We start from the raw sequence: 10,584 nt of genomic DNA, 5'->3' as shown, positions 1-10,584 counted from the left end.
AATACCACTGTCCCCTACCCAATGCTGTTGAATTTACAAATTAACTTAGGGTCCCTAAACAGTTAACTTCTGGCCACTGATGTTACATACAGAACACCCTTAACTGTATGAAGAAGAAACAGCTAAATAAGTAGGATGATTTACCAGGCTGGCTAGCTGCTGGCTTGGTGGCGACTGTTCTTCTGGCAGTGTTGAAAGGCCTCTCTGCTGGCATGGCCCCTGGAATTCAAACATAAACCATCACACATTCACTCCACCAAAACCATCAGATGACACAGCTGTCTAGTTCAGTGAGAGACATGGATCATTATCTGACACCTACCTGATATGGACCCCAGCTTCAGATTCTGGAACATTCCCTCTGTCCGTTTTCGCTTCTCTATCAGTCTATATTCATCTGTACAATGAAAAAATTAAATAATTAGCTTGTGTGAAAGGTTTTGCATGACAACCTCACAGCATACAGGAGTGTCGCCAAAAGAAACCAAACGGGTCGTCATAGTAACGAAAAGGGAAGAGACCTGGGTCGGAGGGCAGGAATTGGAAGTCCATTGGCTCGCTGACCTCGCGGTCCGAGGGCCTGCGAAGCTGCATCTTCACTTTGATTGGCTCGGTCAAGTTGGTGTCGTAGAAGGGCGGGGTACGGAACACGATGGCCACCTGCCTGTGGACGTCCGCCTGGGAGAAGGTGCCCTTCCCCTCCCACGAGTCCTGGAAGAACCGTACCTCGATGTCCTCTGTGGAGGGAACAAAGAGGGTGGAAGCAGGGATGGGAAGGAGGAGGTGAGTTTCTGGCTGGGAGAATTCATTCCGCGCCAGTCCAGCTGACCAGGTAATATTTTGTAACAACATAATTGGTAGCCCACAGTTTCATGTCATACAGAGAGGAGATAATAGTTCCCTCGTTCTACGTTTGAACAATTATGTGGGCTTATACGCAATACTATCAAATGAGTCTCAATTAGCTAAGTGGTTACCAGTAGGCTTATTCACAATGATTTCAAATGAGTGTCAATTAAGTAAGTGGTTACCAGTGGGCTTATACACCATGATTTCAAATGGATGCCAATTAAGTAAATAGTTACCAGTGGGCTTATACACCATGATTTCAAATGAGTGTCAATTAAGTAAGTGGTTACCAGTGGGCTTATACACCATGATTTCAAATGAGTGTCAATTAAGTAAGTGGTTACCAGTGGGCTTATACACCATGATTTCAAATGAGTGTCAATTAAGTAAGTGGTTACCAGTGGGCTTATACACCATGATTTCAAATGGATGTCAATTAAGTAAGTGGTTACCAGTGGGCTTATACACCATGATTTCAAATGGATGTCTGGCAAAGAGGAACTTCAAAAGAGTCCACACACTAACAGGAGAACAAAGCCGTTGAATGAAGGCAAACAATAACTAACAGGCTCAACACAATAGCACCAACAACAATTGTAGTGTTTGTGTCAGACAAACCTTTTTGCACTTTGTCACAGAGTAAGAATATCTCGTCCCCTCCTCTGCAGCTCCCAGAGTTTCTGTTCACTCGACAGATCTTCAATTCTGCTGTGTTGGGTGCTCCTGTGAGAGAGAGAGATGGGAGTGAAGGAGCGTTAAAGGGCCACAGCACCTGTCTAGTTCATGTTTATAAATGAGTGAAACTGACAGAGTAAACAGTGGAACAGGAACAGCCTGGACAGAACAGTGACAGATGAGGGAGCCAGTGTGTACTCAGTGAGTGTGTGTGTGTGTGTGTGTGGCAGACTCACTATTGTCGTAGATGGGCTGAGACACCACGGGCTCCAGAGGGTGAAGTTCACCGGTAGGTAGAGTGATCGAGGCCTGGAAACAAAGCCTCACTGCATTCAGGTCAAACTCCTCCTCCCACACCTTCGCCTCGGGAACTACCGCAAAAACACAACACAGTCAGTCACAAAGCCAAAGGGTGTGGCATCTGGGATTGGCTATCTGGCATTGACAAGTGGTAAAACAAAAATCGATAGTTACATATCGCAATAATATTTTTCTCATGCTACAGCAAACATATAGTGAGCAATATGTTTGTAACATCAAATTGCAATAAAATCGCAGTATCAAACGCAATATATATAGAATCGTGAGAATCACAAAACATATCGTATCGGCACATAAGTATCGTGATAGTATGAGGTCTCTGGCAATTCCCAGCCCTAGCATTGACTATATCGTGTCATGGTCACAGAGGACAAATACATTACTATTCACACAATATTATTGGATTAAGCCAAGGTTAACAAAACATGAAAATGAGATTGGATGAGTTAATATGTGCATAACAGTCAATGTTATGACAATGGACTGACTGTGTGTGTTTGTCTGTCTGTACTCACTGTTGAAAGGGTTGTTTTGGGTCTGCAGTCTACAGGAAACTGCTTCGTTCACATCCTTTTTCTTCACACACTGAATGCCCAGGTTCTGAAAACTGAGATCAGACAGTGAGAGGAGTCAGAGTGAACGTGTGTGAAACTGAGATAGAGATCGACCACAAGAGGGTGCTTCATTCAACCACGCTCTGGTTCTAGTCTTTAAAAAATCATGACTATGTGAAACAACTTTTCCTGACCTAAATGGTCATATAAATGATTAACTGGTAATCTTTTGGTCATCCAAGTATATGTCTTCTATCACACTCACACACAGTCTGACCTGTGTACTCGTCTCTCCTGCAAGTCTGCCTCATAGTAGCCATGTTTGCAGTCTTTCCCCACCAGCTCGTGCGGGTGGGGCTTGTGAGGCGGGTTCTTGGTCACCAAGGAGACACGGACACGCAGGGGACCATTGTAGTTGTGCACCTGCATGGGAGCAAACCAGGTTAGCAGGATGTGTGCCATCACCCGCCACAAAATCTCCACCACTTCCTTTCCTATGTCATAAAGCAAGGTGGGTCATGTCTAGATGGGATACAGCTTCTGTCAAATTTGACATAAAAAATATATTTTTTTACATTTTAGCTAACCCTAACCCTTTTCCTAACCTTAACTTGACACATTAATTAACCTAACCTGCTGTGTAAGGTATCCTAAACCTGCTTTAAAAAAGTCCATTTTAACAAAAGCTAAAGACTAAGCCCCTGTTGTGTTTTAGTAAAACAGACAGCTATGGTTATAACTAGACAAAATGGCTAATTTGCATAACACACTGTATAATAATTTGTCCATCAACTACAGTATATTACAATATATGGTGAACGTAGCCATGGTTTTGAAGGTCTCTGAACGTCTCAATAAGCTACAGTGCAAATAAAGCATGGCCCCTTAATACATAGTTAGCTCATTGTGTGTAATTTAAGGGTGGCCTAACCTTGATGGCGGGGTGTGTCTTGGTGGTATCGTTGCTCTTCTCTCCCGGGATGCTGCCCGCCGAGCGCCCCTCACACTTGTACCTGAACCTCATGCCTCTCGGCTTGGGCTGCTCAATGATCTCTATGAAAGAATTCCCTGCAGAGAGAGAGAGAGAGAAATACACTGTGACCTTCATTCCAATGGGATCTCATTACTATCTCAATGTGACTGATTGGCACACATTCGCAATCAATGTCTCAATTGTCTGAAGGCTTCAAATCCTTATTTAACATAGCTCCTCCCCTTCGTGTACGCCGATTGAAGTTGATTTCAGTGTATTCATGGATGCCAAGGGAAGTCAGGCTTTTGTCTCCGTGTTTCATAATTTTCCTTCAATTCGCAAGGGGCTGAATGGGTCTCGCCGGAGAAAGCATCCGAGCGGGCAAAACAGCACCCCTCTGTCTCTGTATGTGTAGGCCATCTATCTGATGCTGTCTGGTCAAAAAGAGTATGACATTGTTGCCGCCCGTAGCATTGAATATAAGGGAAGCTTGATGAATAAAAAAGTATTAAATAATAGCCATTCAGCGTTGAACTAAACTGAGTGAGCTCAACTGTGAATCTATTGCCTGCTCCTGTTGGATTATTAAACCATTGTTAATTCGACGTTGTCTGCATCTGGGTCTTACCTTCATACCTGCTAGATAAGGATTTGGACATGTGGTTTTACTTAATTCTCCGTATTGGCCAATGATTATAACGGCAATTCTGACCCAGCCATAAATTCATACATTGTGCCCCTGGCCTGAGACGATGGAAGTTCAATATGTAGCTAGATGTAGAAGGCTAATGTTAACTAGCTAACGTTGCCCATTAAAGGAAGTTAGGCTAGCGAGCAAACATTTTAGCAAGGTAGCCTACGACAACAAAAAATGTAAGAGCGAAGTGTACTGTATCACAGAGTCATAGACCTTTTCGTCAACATGAAAAGAGTGGAGGATGGCATTGGCATTTCTCAACAAGTAGGGTGAGTCAACATGTTTTTTCTACTTGCACGAACACACACACGAACACACACACAGAAATCAGAACCATGGACAGCCACATCATATTTAGCTTACTTTGATTGGACTAAATAGTTTTTGGTATCTTACCACTGTACTGGACTAAGCATAACTGATTTTATGATGATGAAATGGTGCTGGAATAGTGGAGGCAGCTCCTGTTTCTTTGCAACTTGTGGTAACTCTCTGTGGTTCTAAATCAGTAGTTGTATAGTAGTCTGAAAATGTTGGAAACGTGAACTTGCTTGACCATGCTGTAGGTCATGTTACTGTTGCTCTCCGGATATGTGATGAAACAAAAACATTTCTGGCTTGGCTTCCCCAGTGATTTTACCCATTGGTTTCATCTACTGGTGGATTTAACAGGAGACATCAATAAGGGCATCATACAGTACCAGTCAAAAGTTTGGAATCACCTACTCATTCCAGAGTTGATTTATTTTTACTATTTTCTACATTGTAAAATAATAGTGAAGACATCAAAACTATGAAATAACATGTAGAATCATGTAGTAACCAAATAAATGGTAAACAAATAAAAATATATTTATATTTGAGATTCTTCAAAGTAGTCACCCTTTGCCTTGACAGATTTGCACACTTGGCATTCTCTCAACCAGCTTCATGAGGTAGTCACCTGGAATGCATTTAAATTAACAGGTGTGCCTTGTTAATTTGTGTAATTTCTTTCCTTCTTAATGCGTTTGAGTCAATCACTTGTGTTGTGACAAGGCAGGGGTGGTATACAGAAGATAGCCCTATTTGGTAAAAGACCAAGTCCTTATTATGGGAATACCAGCTCAAATAAGCAATTAGAAATAACAGTTCATCATTACTTTAAGACATGAAGGTCAGTCAATACGGAACATTTCAAGAACTTTAAAAGTTTCTTCAAGTGCAGTCGCAAAAACCATCAAGCGCTATGTCCTCTCATGAGGACAACCACAGGAAAGAAAGACCCAGAGTTACCTCTGCTGCAGAGGATAAGTTCATTAGAGTTACCAGCCTCAGAAATTGCAGCCCAATAAATAATTCTCATCATCAACTGTTCAGAGGAGACTGCGTGAATCAAGCCTTCATGATCAAATTGCTTCAAAGAAACCACTACTAATGGCACCCTCTTACAATTTCTGGTTGCGACAACCAATCATATTGTCGTCTGCAACCAAGAAGTAACCAAGAATTGCACTGCCCAACCAATCCGAGACGCCAGTGCAACCAAGAAGTAACCAAGAATTGACCAATGAGGATAGAGCTATGGCAGGACCTTTAAACGCTAGAAGAGGACCATGGACAAATATATTTCCTCTCTGGTCATTTTGTTTGAGTTATCTTAAGTAATGTTAGCTACAACTTTTCATCATCATCATCAATTGGAATATCTAGCTGGTAAAAATATCTAGCTGGTTAAACCGTTAGCACGGTTAACAAGATTTACAGTGTAGTTACATTAATGCTATCTAACTAGTTAGTAAACTGGTGTTTTGACACTGGCACAGTTTATCGAAGTAACGCAGCTAGCTTAATGTCCGATGACTCTGACCATCAAAATAGTCTTAACCCCACTAACGTTATTTCCATACTTATCTGGAGCTATTATTTTCTTATTACCGTAGCTAGCTATCTAAACAGTGTGATTTTTATAGCTAGTAGTTGTCTTTTTTCACTCAACTCAGCATCAGCAAACCACTTCTTTTCTCTTTTAATTCATTTTGCAAATTGGACTAGACATAGCTATTGGGCAAACACTGTCTTGATATCAAATAAGCTAGTGTCATCATGTTAGTTATGAATGAAAAGGCACAAGTGATATCCTATGCACTTGCATCTGTTTGTGGTAGAATTGTGCTTTAGCAAGTAGCTAGAGATGACAACATAGGTTGCTAGAGTGAAGGTCATCAGTTGGAACAAATTGTTCCTTACACTGTTCCACGCAAATACACTCGTCAAATCATTTTTTTTTTGTCACATGCACTGAATACTACAGATATTCAGACCTTACAGTGAAATGCTTACTTACGAGCCCTTAACCAACGATGCAGTTCAAGAAAATACCTAAAAAAAGAAGTTTAAAAATAAGAAAAACAAATATTTCAAGAGCAGCAGTAAATAACAATAGTGGGGCTATATACAGGGGGTTCCGGTACAGAGTTAATGTGGAGGCTATATACAGGGGGTTCCGGTACAGAGTTAATGTGGAGGCTATATACAGGGGGTTCCGGTACAGAGTTAATGTGGATGCTATATACAGGGGGTTCCGGTACAGAGTCAATGTGGAGGCTATATACAGGGGGTTCCGGTACAGAGTCAATGTGGAGGCTATATACAGGGGGTTCCGGTACAGAGTCAATGTGGAGGCTATATACAGGGGGTACCGGTACAGAGTCAATGTGGAGGCTATATACAGGGGGTACCGGTACAGAGTCAATGTGGAGGCTATATACAGGGGGTACCGGTACAGAGTCAATGTGGAGGCTATATACAGGGGGTACCGGTACAGAGTCAATGTGGAGGCTATATACAGGGGGTTCCGGTACAGAGTCAATGTGCAGGCTATATACAGGGGGTACCGGTACAGAGTCAATGTGGAGGCTATATACAGGGGGTTCCGGTACAGAGTTAATGTGGAGGCTATATACAGGGGGTTCCGGTACAGAGTTAATGTGGAGGCTATATACAGGGGGTACCGGTACAGAGTCAATGTGGAGGCTATATACAGGGGGTTCCGGTACAGAGTTAATGTGGAGGCTATATACAGGGGGTTCCGGTACAGAGTTAATGTGGAGGCTATATACAGGGGGTACCGGTACAGAGTCAATGTGGAGGCTATATACAGGGGGTTCCGGTACAGAGTCAATGTGGAGGCTATATACAGGGGGTACCGGTACAGAGTCAATGTGGAGGCTATATACAGGGGGTTCCGGTACAGAGTCAATGTGGAGGCTATATACAGGGGGTTCCGGTACAGAGTCAATGTGGAGGATATATACAGGGGGTACCGGTACAGAGTCAATGTGGAGGCTATATACAGGGGGTTCCGGTACAGAGTCAATGTGGAGGCTATATACAGGGGGTTCCGGTACAGAGTCAATGTGGAGGCTATATACAGGGGGTACCGGTACAGAGTCAATGTGGAGGCTATATACAGGGGGTACCGGTACAGAGTCAATGTGGAGGCTATATACAGGGGGTACCGGTACAGAGTTAATGTGGAGGCTATATACAGGGGGTTCCGGTACAGAGTTAATGTGGAGGCTATATACAGGGGGTACCGGTACAGAGTCAATGTGGAGGCTATATACAGGGGGTACCGGTACAGAGTCAATGTGGAGGCTATATACAGGGGGTACCGGTACAGAGTCAATGTGGAGGCTATATACAGGGGGTACCGGTACAGAGTCAATGTGGAGGCTATATACAGGGGGTTCCGGTACAGAGTCAATGTGGAGGCTATATACAGGGGGTTCCGGTACAGAGTTAATGTGGAGGCTATATACAGGGGGTACTGGTACAGAGTCAATGTGGAGGCTATATACAGGGGGTTCCGGTACAGAGTTAATGTGGAGGCTATATACAGGGGGTACCGGTACAGAGTTAATGTGGAGGCTATATACAGGGGGTTCCGGTACAGAGTCAATGTGGAGACTATATACAGGGGGTACCGGTACAGAGTCAATGTGGAGGCTATATACAGGGGATACCGGTACAGAGTCAATGTGGAGGCTATATACAGGGGGTACCGGTACAGAGTCAATGTGGAGGCTATATACAGGGGATACCGGTACAGAGTCAATGTGGAGGCTATATACAGGGGGTACCGGTACAGAGTCAATGTGGAGGCTATATACAGGGGGTACCGGTACAGAGTCAATGTGCAGGGGCTATATACATGGGGGTACCGGTACAGAGTCAATGTGGAGGCTATATTTTTTTATTTTTTTTTTATTTCACCTTTATTTAACCAGGTAGGCTAGTTGAGAACAAGTTCTCATTTGCAACTGCGACCTGGCCAAGATAAGGCATAGCAGTGTGAACAGACAACACAAAGTTACACATGGAGTAAACAATTAACAAGTCAATAACACAGTAGAAAAAAGGGGAGTCTATATATACACATTGTGTGCAAAAGGCATGAGAAGGTATGCAAATAATTACAATTATGCAGATTAACACTGGAGTGATAAATGATCAGATGGTTATGTAAAGGTAGAGATAGAGATATTGGTGTGCAAAAGAGCAGAAAAATAAATAAATAAAAACAGTATGGGGATGAGGTAGGTGAAAATGGGTGGGCTATTTACCAATAGACTATGTACAGCTGCAGCGATCGGTTAGCTGCTCAGATAGCAGATGTTTGAAGTTGGTGAGGGAGATAAAAGTCTCCAACTTCAGCGATTTTTGCAATTCGTTCCAATCACAGGCAGCAGAGAACTGGAACGAAAGGCGGCCAAATGAGGTGTTGGCTTTAGGGATGATCAGTGAGATACACCTGCTGGAGCGCGTGCTACGGATGGGTGTTGCCATCGTAACCAGTGAACTGAGATAAGGCGGAGCTTTACCTAGCATGGACTTGTAGATGACCTGGAGCCAGTGGGTCTGGCGACGAATATGTAGCGAGGGCCAGCCGACTAGAGCATACAAGTCGCAGTGGTGGGTGGTATAAGGTGCTTTAGTGACAAAACGGATGGCACTGTGATAAACTGCATCCAGTTTGCTGAGTAGAGTGTTGGAAGCAATTTTGTAGATGACATCGCCGAAGTCGAGGATCGGTAGGATAGTCAGTTTTACTAGGGTAAGTTTGGCGGCGTGAGTGAAGGAGGCTTTGTTGCGGAATAGAAAGCCGACTCTTGATTTGATTTTCGATTGGAGATGTTTGATATGGGTCTGGAAGGAGAGTTTAGAGTCTAGCCAGACACCTAGGTACTTATAGATGTCCACATATTCAAGGTCGGAACCATCCAGGGTGGTGATGCTGGTCAGGCGTGCGGGTGCAGGCAGCGAACGGTTGAAAAGCATGCATTTGGTTTTACTAGCGTTTAAGAGCAGTTGGAGGCCACGGAAGGAGTGCTGTATGGCATTGAAGCTCGTTTGGAGGTTAGATAGCACAGTGTCCAAGGACGGGCCGGAAGTATATAGAATGGTGTCGTCTGCGTAGAGGTGGATCAGGGAATCGCCCGCAGCATGAGAAACATCATTGATATATACAGAGAAAAGAGTCGGCCCGAGAATTGAACCCTGTGGCACCCCCATAGAGACTGCCAGAGGACCGGACAGCATGCCCTCCGATTTGACACACTGAACTCTGTCTGCAAAGTAATTGGTGAACCAGGCAAGGCAGTCATCCGAAAAACCGAGGCTACTGAGTCTGCCGATAAGAATGCGGTGATTGACAGAGTCGAAAGCCTTGGCAAGGTCTATGAAGACGGCTGCACAGTACTGTCTTTTATCGATGGCGGTTATGATATCGTTTAGTACCTTGAGCGTGGCTGAGGTACACCCGTGACCGGCTCGGAAACCAGATTGCACAGCGGAGAAGGTACGGTGGGATTCAAGATGGTCAGTGACCTGTTTGTTGACTTGGCTTTCGAAGACCTTAGATAGGCAGGGCAGGATGGATATAGGTCTGTAACAGTTTGGGTCCAGGGTGTCGCCCCCTTTGAAGAGGGGGATGACTGCGGCAGCTTTCCAATCCTTGGGGATCTCAGACGATATGAAAGAGAGGTTGAACAGGCTGGTAATAGGGGTTGCGACAATGGCGGCGGATAGTTTCAGGAATAGAGGGTCCAGATTGTCAAGCCCAGCTGATTTGTACGGGTCCAGGTTTTGCAGCTCTTTCAGAACATCTGCTATCTGGATTTGGGTAAAGGAGAACCTGGAGAGGCTTGGGCGAGTAGCTGCGGGGGGGGGGGAGCTGTTGGACGAGGTTGGAGTAGCCAGGCGGAAGGCATGGCCAGCCGTTGAGAAATGCTTGTTGAAGTTTTCGATAATCATGGATTTATCGGTGGTGACCGTGTTACCTAGCCTCAGTGCAGTGGGCAGCTGGGAGGAGGTGCTCTTGTTCTCCATGGACTTCACAGTGTCCCAGAACTTTTTGGAGTTGGAGCTACAAGATGCAAACTTCTGCCTGAAGAAGTTGGCTTTAGCTTTCCTGACTGACTGTGTGTATTGGTTCCTGACTTCCCTGAACAGTTGCATATCGCGGGGACTGT

At 44.3% G+C, this 10,584-nt stretch overlaps 1 protein-coding gene across 2 annotated transcripts in view; it reads right to left on the bottom strand.

The window, feature by feature from the left end:
• Window positions 1-10,584, bottom strand: part of LOC110500691 (putative transcription factor p65 homolog) — a 28,661-nt gene that overhangs the window by 4,080 nt on the left and 13,997 nt on the right. The window contains exons 3-10 of one of the 2 annotated variants that reach the window (XM_021578194.2): window positions 3,331-3,467; window positions 2,665-2,822; window positions 2,361-2,452; window positions 1,761-1,895; window positions 1,468-1,572; window positions 522-737; window positions 323-397; window positions 145-219 (exon numbers count right to left, since the gene is read on the bottom strand). In XM_021578194.2, the coding sequence (XP_021433869.2) occupies window positions 145-219; window positions 323-397; window positions 522-737; window positions 1,468-1,572; window positions 1,761-1,895; window positions 2,361-2,452; window positions 2,665-2,822; window positions 3,331-3,467 (993 nt within the window). The remainder of the gene's footprint in view (window positions 1-144; window positions 220-322; window positions 398-521; window positions 738-1,467; window positions 1,573-1,760; window positions 1,896-2,360; window positions 2,453-2,664; window positions 2,823-3,330; window positions 3,468-10,584) is intronic. The other variant, XM_021578195.2, reaches the window with a different exon arrangement.

Source organism: Oncorhynchus mykiss, chromosome 21 (assembly GCF_013265735.2).
Source record: "Oncorhynchus mykiss isolate Arlee chromosome 21, USDA_OmykA_1.1, whole genome shotgun sequence".
In the NCBI taxonomy this organism is placed as follows: domain Eukaryota; kingdom Metazoa; phylum Chordata; class Actinopteri; order Salmoniformes; family Salmonidae; genus Oncorhynchus; species Oncorhynchus mykiss.
The sequence above is the reverse complement of the archived record's forward strand: the minus strand, read 5'-3'. Positions and strand labels throughout refer to the sequence as shown.